We start from the raw sequence: 19,257 nt of genomic DNA, 5'->3' as shown, positions 1-19,257 counted from the left end.
AAAAGGATTGTTATGTGCTGCAACAGGGAGCAACGTTCCCCAGGGAGGGGGAGAACAATAATGATGCTCTTCAGTCCCCAAACATTCTCCCGCTTTCTGTCGTGCAGCCCCTCGTGATCGGCATCTGCTGATGTTCCTAGAAAAGTCCACGCTCTGATGAATAACAAATGAGCTGAAAACAAGGGCTGGCTCCAGCTGGCAAAGAAAATGGAATATTTTGCTTAACTGTCAGTTGGAGCTGCAGCTCACAGAGGTGCCTGCACTGGCCTGACCTCGTGTGACCAGAGAGCCCTGACCCCAGGCGGGAGCTCGGCGGGGCAGCCACGGCCACGCAGGATTCCAGGGATGAAAAAGAGGGAGAAATTCAGAAATGAGGGGGAAATTTTTCCTCAAATCACAGATAACAAAGTGCATCCACAACGGAGGAAGAATTGCTTCCCTGTGTGGGATGTTACTGTGGTTGGGGTTGTTATTAATAACCTGTAATCCACTCGTGGATGGATCAATTCTCCCGGAATCCTGAGAGCAGCACGGACCAGTGGGAACAGAATGGAAGGAGAGATGGGCTCTTTACCTGACTCTGCCTTTCAACAATCTCCCTCTCTACTCCCTCAGCCTCACATTGCCTGTAAAACATGGATTTTTGGCCACGCTTCAAAAGGAAGAGCTTTAGAAACCCCCGTGCCAAGCACGAGACCAGCTGACACCTCGTAACTAAAGCTGTACACCTGAAAAACTTGGGAATATCTAAGGCACAGAGCTGCACTCAGGAGATAACAGAAGCTCCAGTGAAAACCAGGAGCTCCCCAGTTCGTTTGTGGGAGAGCAACTGGTGATAAACATCCAGCAGAAAAGCTGCTCACTATCCACACCAGTTAAATAATGACAATATTTGCCTTTAAAGGAGCATTTGCTCCTGCTCTGGCACCTCCTTGCCTCCCTTCAGCAGCAGGAACAGCCTCCCTGCTCCTCCAACCAGCAAGAAAACCAACCAGGAGCAAAAGGAGAGAGAGGAAGAGCATCTTCCCCCACCTTTCCTGTCTTATATTCTCCAGCTAAACTGGATTCAGGCTCATCAAGGAAGATAAAAGAGCAGGACTTCCTTCCCTCCCCCTCCCATGGAGCTGAGCCTGGTGTAGGGGGGCAAAGTTTGCCAAAAACATACTTGGTACAAAGGGGCTCCTCCTGTGATCTCCTGTTCCTGGGGCTCCACTGACCATCCTGGTTCTTCTCTGGTGGGTGCAGAAATTCCCCTTCTTCTTACTGGGAAAATGGAAGGGTTAAAATGGTGCTTCCTCCGAAGCAACCACAGCAGGAAAATTCAGGAAAATAAGAGAGAACACACAAAAATAACAGAAAATAAAAGAATATACTCCCAAAACAAACACATTACGTTTTTACAAACAATTTCTGCAGCTCTTAAGCAGGTTTTCTTTGCTGTGCAAAACTCCCAACTTGGCCACACAACGAATTTCAGACACGAAAACAAGCTCAGGAGATCTTAAAATGGAGCTTGAGTTTTCCAAAAGGTACATCACAAAACTGAGGGAAGCTCTTCTTTCCCTACAAAAATCTCTTTTCATTAGACAGGATGAGAAAAAAAAACAAAAATAATTTTTAAACCACCTCAATTTTCTGCAACAGCTGCACAGCTCCCAAGTCAAAGGCTCCAGTTGTCCTAGGATTTTTTTTTTCCCTTTAGGGAAAATAATCACTTGGAAGCCTCTCTTCATTCAGCACCCAAAGAAGCTATTAAAAAAAAAAAAAGAAAAAAAAGAAGCAGATGCTCCATGTTGTTTTTCCTGAATAAAATGACACCTTTGGGCTGATACTGAACACTTTGCCACCTCTGTCCCCTCTCCCCACATTCAACACACAGGATGAAACAGCAGCAGTTTTTACCTTTAGCAAAGTGCTTTTGGATTTATGCAGAGGCTTATAAAAGAAATGTGTTTAAAAAAGAAACACTTAGCATGGGGCTGGGGTAATGTATAGTCTGGGAAATTATTCACTTGCATCAAATAGTGGTTGAAGCAGCTCCTGAATGATAAAAATGGCTCAGATTTGTGCTTTTATACTTGTGGACTTTGGTATTGCTGCCCCCTCCCAAACACAGCAAAAGTTCTGGGGAAGTTTCTGAATTGCTCCAAAGGAATTTCCATGAACACAAACTTCTAGGATACAAGGAAATGAGAATTCCACCCCTGATTTTACACCAAAGCTGATTCTGCAACTCAGTTTCAGGTTATTTGGGTGTTAAATCCGAGCCAAGCAGAGAATTTAGGGGTTAAATCTGATCCATTTTCACAGCCCCCCCCCAAAAAAACCTGCTGAAACTGTAACAACCCCAAGAGAACCATCCTGATGAATACAATCTACAGGAGTCCAGAATTTGTGAAACAACTCTCTCAACACACCACTGGGTTGTAAAGCCAATAAATATTCCTGTAACTGCCACCCATCCCACGGAGCTAAAAAAATTCCTTTAAAAGCTTTGCCACCTCTTTGCAAAAGGAACAAAGAGAGCAGAGGAACACAGGAGGTTTTTGCTTGGTTTAAATATTGCTCCAAATACGTAACAAACAAGTGTGTTTGGGCATAATTGTGTCATCAGAGAGAAAAAACACCCCACACAAACACGTATGTGCACAGACACACGTGTGGCACACGAGCCACACTTCCACCAACAGCTACTTAACAGGATGACTCAGTGCATAATATTTCTTCACTCAGTTGGAAAACACAATACAGCTGGATCCACATTTCAGCTACTGTTTGTACATTCATTTTAATGCTCAGGAAAATATATACTTTATTTTATTAAGTTTTGCTGCAAAACAAAGAAACAAAAATGAACCCCCCCCTTTTTTTTTTCCTCTTCTCCTCTCTCGTCTCGTAATTATTAACTATTTATTTTCTTTACACTTTGATTGGAGTATTTAACACCTGCCTTTGGCATTATGGATAGAAAGCTCAGGAGTCTCTGAACACACAGTTGTGCCAAAAAAAAAAAAAAAATAAAATATGGAAGAAGAGTGTCACTTAGAGGTTAGAAATATTTGTTGTAACAACATATTTTCTTCAATCAGTGTTCACTACTTTATCTCTAAGGCACATGCTCTGTCTTTAGGACCTTATTACATCCAGTTTGCCTCTGTTCTGGTGGAGTCCACAGGTTCTGGTTGGGAGAGGGCACGCCCAGGACATCCCTCCCTGCCCCTGGCAGGCAGCTGGGAGAGCTGGGATCTCCTCAGGGGAAGTGCAGTGTGTGCTCTGCCACCTCCTGCCACGGGATGAGGGGTGAGGAACATCCTGCTCCCCCTGCCACGGGATAACTGGTGAGGAACATCCTGCTCCAGCCTCTCCTTCCAGGGCAGTCCGGGGGAACCCACCCCGCAGGGCACCGGCCTTGGTGCACTCCTGGAGCTGGATGCCAGTGGGGAACATCTCCACGTGGAATTCTGTCCATCTCTGCTCCAAAAAGGGCTCTTTTTGCCTCGGGCAGATGGGTCAGAGCTGTTTATGGGATGGAGGAGCAGCACAGGGGAGGGGGTGCCGAGGGGCCACCTCCGGACACCGGCTGCGTGTGTGACACCTCCCTCTCCTCCAGGAGGGCTTTGCAGGGAGCCAAACCCCCAAAACGCAGACAGGGAGGAGGCAGAGGGGGCAGGCAGGGCCGGGGGCAGCCCTAGACGAAGATGGGGATCCTCTCCCGGATGGCCTGGCGGCAGATGGGGCACACGGTGAGGGCCGTGCTGCAGTCGGGGCAGGAGCCGTGCCCGCACTGGAACACCAGCTTGATCTGGTCGTCGATGCAGATGGGGCAGGTGATCCTCTCCTCCATCTGCCTGTAGCGGCTCTGCAGCTCCTCCATGAGCTTCCTCTGGTCCGTGGATTCCGAGCTGGGGCTGCACTCCACCTCCGTGCTGTCTGTGGGGCACCAGGGAGGGTTAGTCAGGGTTAGTCAGGGCACACTCTGCCCCTAAACTCTCCTCACTGAGCCTTATCCAAGGATTCCTCAAATAAAAGCCCGGGGGATGCTTTCCAGACTTGGCCAGAAAGTGCTGCTTTCCTCACTTCTGGTTTGTGTGTGTGTGTGTGTGGGTTTGAGGTGGTTTGGTGGGTTGTTTTTTTATTTTTTTTAAAGGAAACAAAGTGTTGGCTGAGATGTCCTGCCTTGGTGCTCTGGAATATGAGGACACTCAGAGCTGGGTGAGATGTTCTGCCACGCCAGCCCAGGAATCCTTCCAGTGTTCTCCCTGTTCACATCTGGCACTCCAATTTCTGGTTAAGCCCTTCAGGGCACACATGGTCAAACAAGAAGAAACCACTTGACATCACCTATCTTGACTTTTACACAAATAGGGTCACTTTGTCAACTCTTTGAAATGAAAGAACCCCAAATACCAGCTTAGGTAAACAGACTCCTGCTGGTTTCAGCTTAATTCAGCCCCACTGCTCATATTCTGCTCCTCTAATCCTTGATTAGGGAGCTCTGCAATTCAATATAGATGCCCCTTTCCTCAGCATTCTGGGACCACTTGCACATCAGTGGTGCAAGGAGTGGTTTCAAATCCATGAAGGTGAAGAGGGTTTGGGGACAAGGCACTGAAGACATCACTGACAGGGAAATCCAGCTGGTATTTTTGGAGACCCTGATGTTCCTCCTCCAGCAAAAATTTCCATGCAAATGTCTCATCTGGAACTGAGCTGAAGAGCCTTATTGAAACAATCCAGCTCAGGGATTCCTGGAGAGCTGGGCAATGCCAGCCCTGCACAGGCACTGTGATTTCAGCCAAGGCACAGGCAAGGCTTGCACAAAATGCAATTTTTCCTCTCTCATAAATTTTCCACTGTTAAGCCACCACATGTGAAAACAGACTGGAGAGCCTGATATTTGCTTTCAATACACAGAATAAGCCAGACCCAGGCATTAAAGCTTCCTTAAGTGTCCTGTCTATGCAGGTTGAGCTTGGCCTGTGACACCTGAGATGTTCTTTTTTTCCCCTCTAAAGGTGGGCAAAGCAACAGGGGCACACACACACAAGCCAAAACAAATTAACCCTCTTGGCTATTCCACTGAAAATCATCAATGCTCCTCAAACTCCCCCTGCACAGGACCCCTCCCACAGCACTCCCAGCAGGAACAGCAAACATACCTTGTTTCAGCTTTTTGGTTATTGTCACTTGACATTTGATGCACTTCTTCATTCTCCTGGAGCATTCTGGCACAAATGACACAAGGACAGACCACAGTTAAGCCCCCTGATGTCAGAACAGAGAGGAAAGCAACAGACTCAAGACCATCAGCTTTGAACAACCTGAGGCCTCCCTGGGTGATTAAGAGATTGTTTCTGCACAGAACGAGGTCACAACCTGCTTTTTGTGCCTTAAGTCTCCTGGTTTAATCTTTCCTAGGTCAGTAGCAAGCACAACACCTTTAAGTCCTCGATGCTCTGTGGCACTGGCACTGCTGCACTGTGGATCCAAACAGCTCTGGGGGAAAAGGGAGCAGCTCTGGCACAGGAAAATCCCAAATTCCCTGTGGTCAGACTGTGAGTGCCTTGTGAGATAACAAACTTGCTGACATCTTTGAGCAGGCTGCCACTAAAACAACTGCAATGCAAACAGCAGTGAAAGCCAGAGAAGAGGGAAATCCTTCTCAGGAGGTTTTTGATGGATAAACCTCCTTCTCAGGAGGTTTTTGCTGGATAAAGCACTGACAGCTGGAACTGAGGCACCTGCTTTTCCTTCTGAATCGTGCAGGCATCTACAAGCACAAGTAAAGCTGCCTTGGGTCCCAGTCAGCAGGTGGGCAGAACATTCTGTGCTTTTCACAGATAACTTTGGATGTCTTGCCCAAGCTGCTGAAATCATGCTGGGGTTGTTTCAGGACACAAACAGCACAATGGCTCACTCTGTGTCTGCACAGAGCCTGATTTATGGGAGCCCAACTAAGGAGGTTGGGCGGTGGAACGGGAAAGAAAAACATGGAAAGAGGGAAAGGAAGAGGGGAAGGACTCACCTTCACACACAATACTGTGCTGGCAAGGGAAGAAGTGGATGAGCAAGGCCAGCTCTGAGCAGACCAGGCACTCTGTGGGCACGGCCACGCTGGACACGCTGAGGTTGGTCATGGTGTTGGGCGTGGTGTGCACACGGCGAAGGCTGCAGGTGATGGTGGAGCTCTCCGAAGAAACCTGCTGTTCCCTGAAAGCAGGAACAGCACAAAATGTGAGCCACACACCCCAGATCCTCCTGCAGCAGCTCTGTGCTGATCCCTGGCAAACACTCAGTGGCATAATCTTGTGATCCCTCACTTGGGACCGGCTCAGCTGGGATTCTGACTAGTTCTACCTAAAAAGAAAAGAGCAAGGACGGCTAATATTTACACAGGTTGAAAATGCCCTTTTGGAGGGCAGCAATGAGGTACTGACACTACAATCACCTGCTGAAACCAGCATGCTGTTCTGAGAAACATCAGTCTGAAAGAAATGACATTCTTTAAGAAAAAAAAAACTCAATCCAACATATGCTCCACTGACAAAATTGCTGTGCAAGATGTTTAAAGGGACACATTTCACCTTTTTTTCCACAGTGGACCAGAGGTATGGCCAGTTCCAGCACTGCTGGGTGGTTCCTCCTCCAGCAGTAACAGGACCGAGTCTGTGCCCTCAGATCAAACTCTGCTCTCATGTTTGCAAAGTCAAAATGCAAACAGATGTTTTCTCAGAACCCGAGATAAAGCCATCTTTGACTGGATATACTCTCCCTTTTCTCAGCTATTTCTCTTATCAGCTGAAAAATAAGCATTTATCCGGCCCTGGAATGAATTCTGTGGGTTCTGGTGGCCACTCTTTTGCTGCATTTCCTCTCTGCTTAAATACCTGCAACTGCAGAATCAAATGGAAGTAAAACAGAACCCAGAACGACTCTGCAAAGTTGCTCTTGGCTTCAGTGGCCAGACTCCTCAGGTTGCCTCAGGGCTCTCTGTTAAGCCAGGAGGCTGAGTTTGCACTGAGCAACATTAATCTGCTTTTCCCAACACTTTCCAATGGCAGCATCCAGCCTCACATAACCCCTCCAGAAACCAGCAACCAGCTCCAGAAGGAACAGGAGGTGCTCAGACTGACACCCCAAGTGTTCCAGAGAAGCTCCATCCCTCCTGGAAGAGCTGGAGGGAGCACTCTGTGGTTTGCAGGGGAGTTTACTGTCACTGGCTTGAGCACAGGGTTTACCTGAATTTCTGTGAGAAGTCTTTGACAATCTGGACAATCCTCCCATCTGTAATGAGGTCTAAAGGAGATTTTCCTCTGTGGTTTGCATAATTGATATCTGCTCCTTCTTGTGCTAAGTAGCAGGCAATTGCAGTCCCCACATTCAGCTCTACATTTCCAAGAAAGCCAGAAGCCTGCAGCTAAAAGATGTTGAGGAACACACTCTGTTAGCACAAAAAGTTTCTGTTACATGGACACGACCTGTATCAAATTCTAAACCAAGTCTTACACCCTGTACTTACAATTTGAAAGTGCAACTTAGCATCAGTTTTTGAAAACACAAAAAGATCCTTCAGCAAGATTCAAATTTACATTCCAGGGACAAGAGTGCACAAGGCTGGTCCTAACTGGTGATAATCAATACAAATCATAGTAATGGGCATTCAACTTCTTCAGGTGGTGAAAAGGAAGCAGCTGAAGACACCACAGCACACACCAGCTGATGAACAGCTGGCCCATGGGGCCTTAAGTGACATCTATTTAAAAAGCAAAATTTTTATGTACATGACCCAAATTAAAGTCAACAAACGTTTCCCAGTGACTTAAAAGACCAGAGTGTGTAGGTCAGGGCAAATAAAATTGGACATGAAGGACCCTACAGCATCTAGATTTGATGTTACTGTAAATAACATTGGGAATGACACACACAGATCCCTCTTTAAGATTTCCTGCATCCAGGACCAGCTATTGGCTGCCTTTGAGCCATCAGCTCTTGCTACCACAAGAATGGCAGTTTGGCAACAAGCAGAATGGATGACCAATGCACTGGGTTTTTCCAAGCACCAACAGTCAGAAAGGAGGAATGGGTGGTTTTGCTTATTCTGATCATTTGAAAATAAATAAAGAAAAAAAAAATCCATGCTGGATTTTCCAGTGCATTAAATTATCCCCACACCCTTGGCATGTGCTGCACTGATTTCTAGAACCAAGGTCTTTATATCCATGAACAGAGAACAGCACAGGGAAATCCAGTTCAGGCTTTGTAACAACTTTGTCTTCATCCTTCAGCCCGATCCACCTCACCTCTCACCCTCTGCTGTCCTCCCGCAGATAACTGGGGTGGCTGTGGTTTGCTGTCCTCATACTTTCCATGCCATCAGGCAGAAATGAATTGCTGTGGTCCTGGGGCATGAATTAAACCCAGGACTCTTGGCTCTGCAAGTGGATTCGTGACCTTTCCCACGTCAGGAAAGAAGCACAATGCTAATAAAAATATCGGGGGAGACGGGATGAATTGTTGTCTGACTATGTCAAGCTTCATGCTACAAATTCAAGCACCCCCTCAGAGGACCTATTTGCTTTCCCACAAGCAGGAAGGTTTGTTCCTATTTGTTTCTATGCTCCCCATCTGCACTGGTTCACCACAGTTTCCCTGCCTTCCTTTGCCCCCTTGGATCCTGCTGACATTCCCACAGCGAGCGTTTCTCCCGCCCTGGGTGCTGGAATTCCTCCTGCTCCCAGCTCACCTTGGAAAGGAGGGAGGGCCCCATGTCCCCCTCGCGCTTCTCCATGGCCAGGGCCATGAGCTGCTGGCGCTCCAGGGCGATGTGCATGGCCGTGTCCCCGTCCTCGTCCTCGGCGTTCACGTCGCTGCCCTCGCCCACCAGCAGCTGCACCATCCCCACGTGGCCCTGGATCACTGCCAGGTGCAGGGGGGTCTGGTTACGGTTGTTTTTGAGGTTCACGTCGCAGCGGCCCTGGAAGGGAAGGGATTGCACCGGAGTGAGCTGGTGCTGCTGGGTTTGGCTGCAGAACAGCCCGGTGAGGTCCTGAACCTCGAGCCCGTCTTCACCGAACGTTTCCCAGCAGGCTCCAGTTCCAACCCGCTTTGTTCTGGCCAAGACACCCTTCTCCTCTCTGCCAGTGCCAAAGGAAAACACCCCCAGGAATGCCAACCCTTCTTCTTCAGTCTGGCAAACGATGCCAGCTCTTCAAAGGGACGTTTCTGTGAGTCCCAGCAGAAACGCGGGGGGTTGGGAGTTGGGGGGTTGGGAGTTGGGCAGATGGGAGCTTTTGTTTGTGGTGGGTTTGTTTTGCTTTTTTTCCTTACCTCTTTGATGAGAATTTCTGCCACTTCCATGTGATTGTTGAGAGCAGCAAGGTGCAGGGCAGTGAAACCATCTTCCTTCTTGGAGTCAACCAGCTGCCGAGCTCTCGCCAGAATCTTCTTTATGGCTCTGGAGTGTTGGAGGTTAACAGAGATGGAAGAGTTACTTTATCAGGAAAAAAGGGGTTATGGATGTTCATATTTTAATAGGCAGCACCATGAGCTGACACTGGTGATGCAGAGCAGTCCCTCTAACTCACAGATTGAATTACAGGAATATAACAAAAGCCCTCAGTTATCATTTAATAAAGTAATAAAGGGTAAAGTCACACTGCTTTGGAAATAATGAGCAGATTTATCCTTGGAAGAGTTCCAGAGGCTCTCAGTTAGACACAGTCTTTACTACAGACCTTCTCCTGTCCTTCCAAGTGTGAACCCAAACACTTAAGGAAACTAAGCAGATATTTTCAAGCCAAGCTAGGGAGGTATGAGAGACATGGGACAGGGAAAGCAGGCAGGAGTTTCCTGTGAAGGCATGAAGGAGGGCAACAGCTACACCCAGTCATATCTATTTTCTTCCCATCTATCCAGAACTACATCTACCACCTTGTTACTGCTGAGACAAGCATGAGTTAAGATCTGCAAAAGCCATAAAAATGAAAAAAAAGGTCACTCACAGCTTGTTGCCTTTCAGAGCAGAATAGTGGAGCAGGTTGAAGCCTTGGCCATTCTGGACAGTGAAGTCTATGTTGGGTACTTCAGTGAGAATCTCAATAACCACTTTGTAATCCAGAGTGATGGCATAGTGCAGGGGGGTGTCTCCCTGGGAATCCTGCACAAGGACACCCAAGCAGGACACAGGTTACCCACCTCAGGAAGCCAAGGGAAACCACCTAAGAGCTGCTGACCTTCCCAGCCGGCTTTGAGGCACTGACCCAGCACAGTCCAGCCCCAGAACCACACAAGCACAGCCTAAAAATGGGCTGGGTCCAAGCCACCATCACTGCCTGTCTTCAAAAATCTCAGCACTCCTTATTGCTGGCAACAGGAGTGTTGCAACAACAACACCCACTAACAGCAGGTCAGCTCTCACTGGGAGCCCGAGTCCAGCACAGAGACTGTCACTGCACTGAGCTGGGCAGGCCCAAACCTGGAATTCCAGAGCACTGAAGGAATACTTCAGTATAAATAATCCTATTTAAAGGAATATTTCCTGTGCAACGCACAGCAGCGCATTTTAGGAGAACGACTTTCAAACCCGACAAAGCAACACATAAAGAAGCACCTCCCCACCTCAAAAAAAAAACCCCACCAGGAAAAAAAACCCTTCAAACACTCCTCTAACCCAAAAGCCCCAAACTCACCGGGAGGTTGACATCACAGTTGAGCTCACAGAGGGCCCTCACCACGTCGGTGAAGCCCTGGCTCACAGCCACGTACAGCGCCGTGCACTTGGCATTGTTCAACAGGTCTGTGCTGGCTCCTTTGCCAATGAGCACACGGGCAACCTCAGCCTGGTTTCTGATTTAAAAGCAAGGAGAAAAACAGGTTAGAGCTGAAGTAAATTCTTCCTCCTTGAAAGGCAACAGGGCTTCTCGGGTTTTGCATCCTCGCGGCTTCATCTCACTTCTTATTAGTATTAAAAAAAAACCACATACAACAAAACCTTCCTAATTTGTGCTCTAAAATCTGCTCCCTCTGTTCTAAATCAACAGGAATTTCCAACTTTTATTGATGAATTCTTCTCTGGCGACAGACAAAACAATTGAAAATTCCATCTTGCTCTGGAAAACACACGCACTTACAGGAACCAACCAACCAACCAACCAAAGTGATCTCAAACCGACCAAACCACATCCCCCCAACCCCTTGAAAAATATCTAATCACCAAAAGCTCTCTTTCTGATTCACCAAAACCTCTTGTTCTGATTCCCCCCAAAATTCCCAGCATGGAAACCTCGCTGTGGAGGATAAAGGAGTGTGCTAAGAAACGTTCCTGGGGGGCTTAAGCTCAAACACCAATTTCTAACGCAGGGTAAAATCAGAGAAAAGCCTCCACCAGCCACACATCCTTCCCACAGACTGCCCATTTATACCCAGAATATAAACTCTGCAGCCCTTTAGATCCTGCACCAGAGGCAGCAAGGAGTCAGGCATCCTACCCGAAAGCCGCGTAGTGCAGCGCCGTGTCCCCCTCGTCGTCCCGCAGGTTGACGCTGGCATGTGCCTGCAGCAGAGCCTTCACCACCTCCAGGTGCCCCTGGTAGGAGGCAATTTGCAGGGCAGTCCTGCCCTGGTTCTTGGCATCGACCTGTGGGAAGGGCAAAGGCAGAGCAGATGAGGAACGACCTCGAGCCGGGGCCAGAGCGGGACGGGAGCAGCGGCTGCGGAACAGCTGCAGGATCCCAACGGCCAGGAGGGATCTGGGCCCCGCTGGCTCCACTCCCCGGGCACCAACTCCAAGCTGACCTTGTCCCAGAACAACATTTCTGAAGGGGAAGGGGACAGCACATCGAGGGGAGAGGGGAGAAGTGAGAGAACAGAGCTGGGAGCCAGGGCTCTAATTGCAGCTCTCTTGCCAAATCACTCTGTGCCTGCAAGCACAACACTTCTTGACACCTCTGCCAGCAATTCCTCTCCCAATAGGAAAATGTGTGAGGAAATCAAATTAGCTTTGCATAAGGCTCTGAAGGTGCCAAGTCCCCCATTGTTCTGTGCTGCTGCAGGTACTTCACTGGGCGCAATGGCTGGAGGGGATATCACAGAGCTCAAGTGCTGCAGTGAGATTTGTTGAGAATTAAAGAGACTGAAGAGCAAGGAGAGGCTGTGTGAAAGGCAAGGGAAAAAAAGGGAAAAGCAGCTATTGAAACCGGTGGGAGGCTAAGGAGAGGAGATGAAGGAGCTACAAAACCTCAGCAGACTGGCAGGGAGAACAGGTTAATAAACAATTTATTTTTTTTCCCCCTGCAGCTGGTTCTATGCAGCAGCCAGGGCAGGACAGGCAGGACTTCCCCTGGAACACCCAAATGATGGGAGAGTCATTTAGACAAGGAGGCCACTGTGCTTTTCTTCCATTTGCACACAACAGACAATGCTGATAAGCTGGAGAGGCCTTGGCAAGCAATTCCAACCTGCACTAAGTGAGCCTCAAATCCAGCCCCCTCTTGCTGGGTATAACACTCTAAGAGAAATAACTAATTTGTTAATGTGAGTATCAGAATAGAAATAGAAATCTAATAAAAGTAACTAATCACATAATGGATTCCTTCCTCCTGGCACTTCCCTATCTGGGATCAATTTGACAAGTGCAGGTATTTGTCTATTCTTCCCATCTCCAGACACCCCATTAACTTTGTAAAATAAAGAACTATAATAAACACCAGACAACTATCCACTAAATCAGCTTCTCAGGGGTTCCTTCACAATTGATCCCACTTTTTGCTGGTTCACACATCCAGCTGCTCCCTCCAGCCATACAGACACAAAACAAAACTTCTTTTTGTTACCAATGGTTTCCAAGGACACTGCTGAAATACTTTGTTCTCTGGTGGTTCTTTTTTTATCTGTTTATAAAGCCTGAACCCCTCCCTGAAGGAGCTTGACAGAGCAGGGATTTCAGGAGACTGTGATCCTGAGTTTGGCACTCTGCAAGCACAGAAATTGTTCAGCAACAAGTCAAGCCCAGTTCTCTGCTCCAGTCAGACATGAGATAAGACACTGCACAGATCTGGGCAGCTTTTCTCTTTCCTGATTCCAACAATATGATTTTGCAAGGTCATCTAAGGACAGACACAGCCAGACACAGCCCATGGCTTCCTTTTCCAACAGAGACTCGGGTATCTCCTCCTGTTTTCATACAGATAAACCCCTCTCCCCCTCATTCTGCAGGTGCAGTGTCCACACAGGAAATCTGGGAAAAGTCAGCTTTGGAAATGTGCTGTAAGGACTTAATTCCAGTTCAGATTTAATGCCACAAACTAGAGGCATAAAATATGCACATTTAACCCTAAAATGCAGCAAAATAATGTTCCAGCTCTTAAGAGATATTAACAGGTCTGAAAAATCTATCATTTTTCTCCCATCCTTCTCCCCAGTGGACCACAAAATTTTATGACAGAAAAGCAACAAAAACCAGCCATTCAGGATGTCTCCAGAACTTGCCTTGTCCGGGTATTTCTGCAGGAGCTCCCGGACCTTGGATGTGTTGTTGAGGGCTGCACAAATGACCAGGCACCCAGCATGCTCTGACTCTGTCTTCTGGGACAGCAGCTTCTCCAGAACAGCCACCAAAGTACCTGAATGAGGAACAGAAAGGACCTGTAACTCCACAGTTTTGGGTGCCTGAGAGGACAGAGGTGTCACAGTTCTCCAGACAGAGCAAAGTGAAAAACTCTGGGCTCATATCAAGTTGTCCTTCAAGTCTACCTTGAGCAAAGAGTGTAAGATCCATCTATAAAGCAAAACAAAAAAACCCTGGCAAGTCTGTCCTCTCTCCCACATGATCCTGACATCTAAAGGATGTAAGTATGGTGAGGCCACAAAAAAAATTTATGAGCAGATGTGCAAAACAGACAAAAAAAAACCCCTCCACACCATGTGATCCCAAATTTAATTTCAGGGTGGATTGGGCAAAATAATTGTGGATTTCACAACACTTCCACACACTGTCCTGGGACTATTTCACAAGCCTTCAACAATTAGTATCCTAGTACAGGAAACAGGATGGACCAGGAAACTGAGATAGAACAAGGTAAATACTGAACCCAGGGCAGGGCTGTGGTCAGCACTTCCGAGTCCTAAATTCTGTATTTTCCTGTTCAGGCCAGCTTTGCTCGCCCAGTAAGGCACAGCTGGCCAGCTTGGCTTGCCCAGTAAGGCACAGCTGGGTTTTATTCTGTATTTTCCTGTTAAGGCCAGCTTTCCTTGCCCAGTAAGGCACAGCTGGGTCTTGGAGCTCTGTCCGGGGAAGAACAGCTGGAGTTTAACACCGCCCAAAGAGCTGCAGCAAAGAGTTCCCAGGTCCCTGAAGGGTCAGACATCTCTCTCACTCTTTGACTCCTTTGCACTCTCTGTGGTCATGAGGTTTGCCTCCTCCTCCCTCTGGTAGGCTGTCAGGCAGGCAGGGTTGAAGGTCCAGGACTGCCCTCCCACCGACACACGCAGATCTCCGTCCCCGTAGACCTTGATCACCTTCCCGATGTGCCCCAGGGTCTGCAAGGAAAGAGAAGGTGGTTTCTCGAAGGTCTCAGCCCCAAAGCAATGTTTCCTAAGAGGGTTTCCCCAAGTTGCAGCCCTGCTGTGTGAGGAGAAGCACTGGACAGGGACACACTCGCAGGCAGCTCCCACTTCGAGGGCACCAGAAGGTTCTCACCAGTTTCTCTCCTACTGGTTTTACACAGAAGGGTTTCCCAGACACCTTAAAAATGTCTGGGGAAGGAGGTGGTGAAACAACAAAATGTGGTTTAAAGAACACAGAGAACTGATCAAAGTGGGACTAGGAAAGGTTTCCTCCAGGTGTTTAATTGCTCCTAGAGGAGCAATTAACCTGTATCCCGCTTTTTAGCCACACTGGTCTGATCAGACCATTCCTCCACTTGGACACTTCCCTGCCTCATTCCAGAGAATTAGGGAGGGTGTAAGAGGACTTGTTTACTTTGGTCAGCGAAACCTCTTATCTGAGCTGGTGGCAGCCAAACCCTGGGTCAGACTTGCCCTTTCCCTGTTTGCTTTGGGTGCTGCAACACGACCGTGTCACCAGGAGCCAACAGCAGGAGGGAACAGGGACTCTGCAGGGCCCCAGCAAGGTCTGGGCACTCAGTGACCAGCAGGAGTGTCTGGGGGGGGGCAGTGCAAGCCCACCACTCTCCCTGATTGCTTGGGGAAACTCCTGGGGCTGGTGGGCACTCACAGGGGCCATCTCGTCTGTCCACTCGCCGTGGCCGGGCTGGAACCGCTTCACTGTCTCCATGTCATCGATCACCCGGACCACATCACCCACCCAGAACGTGTTGAGCTACAAGAAAAAGAAAGTTATAAGCTTCTGGGGAGTGAAGCCACAAAAAAAAACCCCCAAAACAACCCCAGAAACCCAACCAAACACGACGCCCACTGACTCAAAAAACACCCCCGACTCAGAAAACAAGGCACTGCAAACCATTAGTACAACCACCCAGAGAGCTGCAATCACTGCACTGCCAAAGAAACACAGTCCAAGGGCTGGGGTAACTTTCTTTTAAGCCAAGTGCACATTTAAGCAGGGAAATAATTCGCAACAGACAGTTTTCTAACTTTCTGTTCTTCTTCGAGCCATTTATAATTAATGCCAGTATAAAAATAGGGGGCTTTCCTTGGTCCATCTCCTCACTACACCTGACCTGGCACTGGAGATTTTAATTCACTTTAATAAGGGAGTTAAATCTGTTTTTTATTTAAAAGAGAAAAGGGAAACCAGAGTTTATCTGTTCTGGTAATATGCCAGATGCTCCCTCTGCTCACTGAGCTAAGAAGGGAGCACTGTCAAAACACACTTTTCAAAGCAGACTAGTTCTGTGCAAAACAGTCTGACACTGCATTTTCCCTTGATTTTGGAGTTTTTAGCATTGTGACCTTGGTCAGGTCTTTCAGAATTTTGTGGTCTTCCAGCAGCTTCTTCTATATCTAATTATCTCTGTTTCTAATCATCCACATTTCAAACCTCTGGGGAAGGCCAGAGCTATGAGCTTTAGAAACACAGACACAAAATTAGAAGAGTTGGATTAAAGACTCAGGTCACCCAGAAGAATCAAAGAGAAGTGAGATAAAGGTGTAAAAAAAGGAGAATAACACAGAGACACAGGAACAAGGAAGAAAACAAAATCAAAAGGAAGAAAACAAAATCAAAAGGAAGAAAACAAAATCAAATGGAAGAAAACAAAATCAAATGGAAGAAAACAAAATCAAATAGCAATTATGTGGAAAAAGGCTGAAAGGCAGCTGCAGAAGGATGAGCTACTGTAGGTAAACTGTCATATCAAAGAAGCTGGAATTAAGAAATGGAATTTACCTGAAGAAATTACATTTAAAATGCAGAAGCTCATCAAACTGGCCAGCCCAGCAGCCCAACTCCCACTGCCTGCAACCATCTGGCCTGAGCTCTGATGGGCTGCAGGGAGCTCTGCCCAAAACCACTGTGTTTGGCCCAGCAGGGCATTCCTTCAGCACTTGCTTGTGCCACACCATGTCCCAGCACAGCAGGTTGAAGGACAGCTCTTCCCTGCAGCATTCCCAGCCCTGGCCCAGCCCAGCACTCACCTTGGTCAGGGCTCCAGGATGGAAAGTCCAGCGGGTTTCGCTGTTGAACTGGACCCTGACGTCCCCTCTGTCCGTGATCCTGTGCACAGTCCCTGTCTGGCCAATGAACTTTTGATAGGGGGGAAAAAAAAGTAGGGGAAAGCCCCTAAATAAATCACATTGCTTAATAGTGGGGAAAGCAGGCATAGGTGGCTAAATTACCCAGCATTTCCAATCCACAGACTAACAGAGCTCCCAAACCTGCTTCACACGAGATGCAGCCACTGTTTGTCTACAAAAGCAGGGAAAGGCTCCTTAAGAAGCTACTTTAAAGTAGCAGCATATTGGGGGAGGAGGGGGGTAGGAATACAAAGTGCAAAAAATCCTGGAAAACGCAGCACAAATTGTCCTCTTCCCAAATGACAAAGGTGGGCAGAGATCACAACATTGTTCTGCATTAGAATACCAGCAAAGCACACTCTGAGAGGGGGGAAAAAAAGGGGCATGGTAGAGGAGACAAAATAAAGTATAGTTGTGTGTAGTGCAGTGTTCTAGAATTGTTGGTTCTGGCAGGTCCTGAGCAGCTCATAGTTTAGAAGGAGGCAAAAAGGACCAATTTCTGAAATGACAGGAAGTTACTGTTTTACATCTCATAAAAATCTCTGTTTAATATCCCTCCCTACACCTGCATTCACCAACAACAGGAATTCAGGAGCACAGAGGTTTTAACAACCAACAGACACCGGGGAACCACACAGCAACATTCAAAAACTACAGCTTTGGGGATGGAATAAAAAATTCCTGGCTCCACTGGCAGCCTTCTTAAAGTTCCTGCCAGGAGATGCCAAGTCCCTGCCTGCCAGGCTGAAAAAAACCAGGAGGCTGATGCTCAGTTAACAGATTTCCACATGGAAACTGAAATGACACAGTTTGTCTCGACATTTTAAAGCCTGATTTACAAAATGCCTGCTCACCTACAGGGCAGGTTGGGCCACATATAAAGTGACTTTTATAATTTTATAGCACTGCTTCGTGCTATTCCACAGTAATAGGTGTCACTTCTATCTTTACTTCCTCTGCTATCTGGGTTTTTTTAGACAACAGGTGACAGCAGAGTGAGAGCTCTTCAATCTAAAGACAAGACACCAGGCTAAGCTCCAAGAATATCATATGGGCTGAGAAATTTTAGCCCTGGCCAGGGACAGAGCCCACTGTTGACAAAACACATAACTTCCATTAGCAAAGAAGCCAAACAAGGAATGGATCCAGAACCCCGAAGAAAAGGTCCATGGCTCATTTAAAAACAGACAAACCAGCCATTATTTTTTTGCTCCCAAGACTTCTGAGCAACTCTTGTGCAGGGCTCCACGAGGCAACTGTCAGACAAACCCGAGCCTAAAAATAAATCTGACTCCAGTGTCCTACCACTAAAAAAAAATCTGTATTTGGGCTTCAGTTAACTCAATATAAATGCAGGAGGTACCGTGTTACACAAAGATGTTCTGGTAGCTTCCTAACCAGTGTAGGCTGAGACAGTGACTGATACTTTACCCAGAGGAGTAACCAGCCTCATACCTCAGCCATTTTGGGGTTCCAGCCTCCGTGGCCCTCTTGCATCTCCCTCAGGATGTCGATGTCCAGCAGGCACTTCACCTTGTCCCCGTGCTGGAATGGGTGTCTGTCTGTGCTCTCCTTCCTCTGCAGCTCAGCTGGTTTTCCTGAGGGGAATAACACCACCCACAGACATGCAGGAGGCAATAATACACCTCTGTGCCTCACTGGCTTTGTAACAAGGGCCGCAAATTAACATTAATTGGGGTAGAATGGTGCAAAACACCCCCTTTTCTATTTGGGGTATGCCCTAGGTGGAGAAATCAAGAGGATTTAGCTCTAATTCTATGAATTAAACATGAGGCAGCTCTGACAAGACACATTCTGTCCCTTCCCAGAGCAGGGAATGCCTTTGAAGGATGCCTCTCATGTCATGGCAGACATCAGGAGCTGTTCTTAGCAGCTCAGTCACCCACAGCTGGTGTTCAGCAGACACACCCACTCAGCACCCAAAATAAGTTCTCTTCCACAGGCAGCCACATAACTTGCTTTGAGGAGTGCCTTCCCCTCCTACCCTTCCCGTGCAGAGAGAGGCTGCACCACTGGGATAAACTCCCCATCCAACCTTCCCCTTCCCTCGTGCTCTTGCCAAGCTGCTCAGGGAGAGGAAAGAATGAGAAAGGCCTGATTCTGCTGCTGCAAACACAGGAACAGACCCCTCTTGTTTTCTTTCAGGGGAGCAAAAGATGGACCCAAAATAAACACAACTAAATTATGCATTGGTAAAGAAAAGCTGCAAGTCCAAGAGCACAAATAGTTTCCTTGGAGTTAAATGTGAATTGCAGCATGTTGCCAACACAGACATCACCTTTTCCAATCACTTTTTCTAATCTCTCTCTCCCAGGCAAGTATTTGGCAGCTCCATTCTCAGAACTCTCCTTTTGGTCACGTCCCCTCCAACACACTTTTGGACCCACCAGAGCAACGACATTTGCTCTGTAAAAGCACAGTGAACACCAGCTGAACCACTGCCTGCCTGAAGAACTAAAAGCTCTGGGTTAACAGAACTGACACTGGGTTGAATTCTCTGTGACAGAGTGGGAGTTTCCTGCA

The 19,257-nt window shown here is 47.6% G+C and overlaps 1 protein-coding gene across 2 annotated transcripts in view; it reads right to left on the bottom strand.

The window, feature by feature from the left end:
- Window positions 1-2,542: 2,542 nt before the first annotated feature.
- MIB2 (mindbomb E3 ubiquitin protein ligase 2) overlaps window positions 2,543-19,257 on the bottom strand; it is a 40,691-nt gene continuing 23,976 nt past the window's right edge. The window contains exons 6-19 of one of the 2 annotated variants that reach the window (XM_027702058.1): window positions 18,169-18,311; window positions 16,615-16,710; window positions 15,233-15,337; window positions 14,373-14,535; window positions 13,486-13,619; window positions 11,487-11,635; window positions 10,689-10,845; window positions 10,002-10,156; window positions 9,328-9,454; window positions 8,744-8,974; window positions 7,239-7,417; window positions 6,026-6,210; window positions 5,160-5,225; window positions 2,543-3,930 (exon numbers count right to left, since the gene is read on the bottom strand). In XM_027702058.1, coding sequence (XP_027557859.1) covers window positions 3,689-3,930; window positions 5,160-5,225; window positions 6,026-6,210; window positions 7,239-7,417; window positions 8,744-8,974; window positions 9,328-9,454; window positions 10,002-10,156; window positions 10,689-10,845; window positions 11,487-11,635; window positions 13,486-13,619; window positions 14,373-14,535; window positions 15,233-15,337; window positions 16,615-16,710; window positions 18,169-18,311 — 2,132 coding nt within the window. In that variant the 3' untranslated portion in view covers window positions 2,543-3,688. Of the gene's footprint in view, window positions 3,931-5,159; window positions 5,226-6,025; window positions 6,211-7,238; window positions 7,418-8,743; window positions 8,975-9,327; window positions 9,455-10,001; window positions 10,157-10,688; window positions 10,846-11,486; window positions 11,636-13,485; window positions 13,620-14,372; window positions 14,536-15,232; window positions 15,338-16,614; window positions 16,723-18,168; window positions 18,312-19,257 lie in introns of both variants that reach the window. The other variant, XM_027702057.1, reaches the window with a different exon arrangement.

The sequence above is a fragment of the Neopelma chrysocephalum genome, unplaced genomic scaffold (genome assembly GCF_003984885.1).
Source record: "Neopelma chrysocephalum unplaced genomic scaffold, ASM398488v2 Primary Assembly neopelma1_180, whole genome shotgun sequence".
NCBI classification, from domain to species: domain Eukaryota; kingdom Metazoa; phylum Chordata; class Aves; order Passeriformes; family Pipridae; genus Neopelma; species Neopelma chrysocephalum.
Note: the sequence above shows the minus strand (reverse complement) of the source record. Positions and strands in the feature narration are given on the sequence as shown.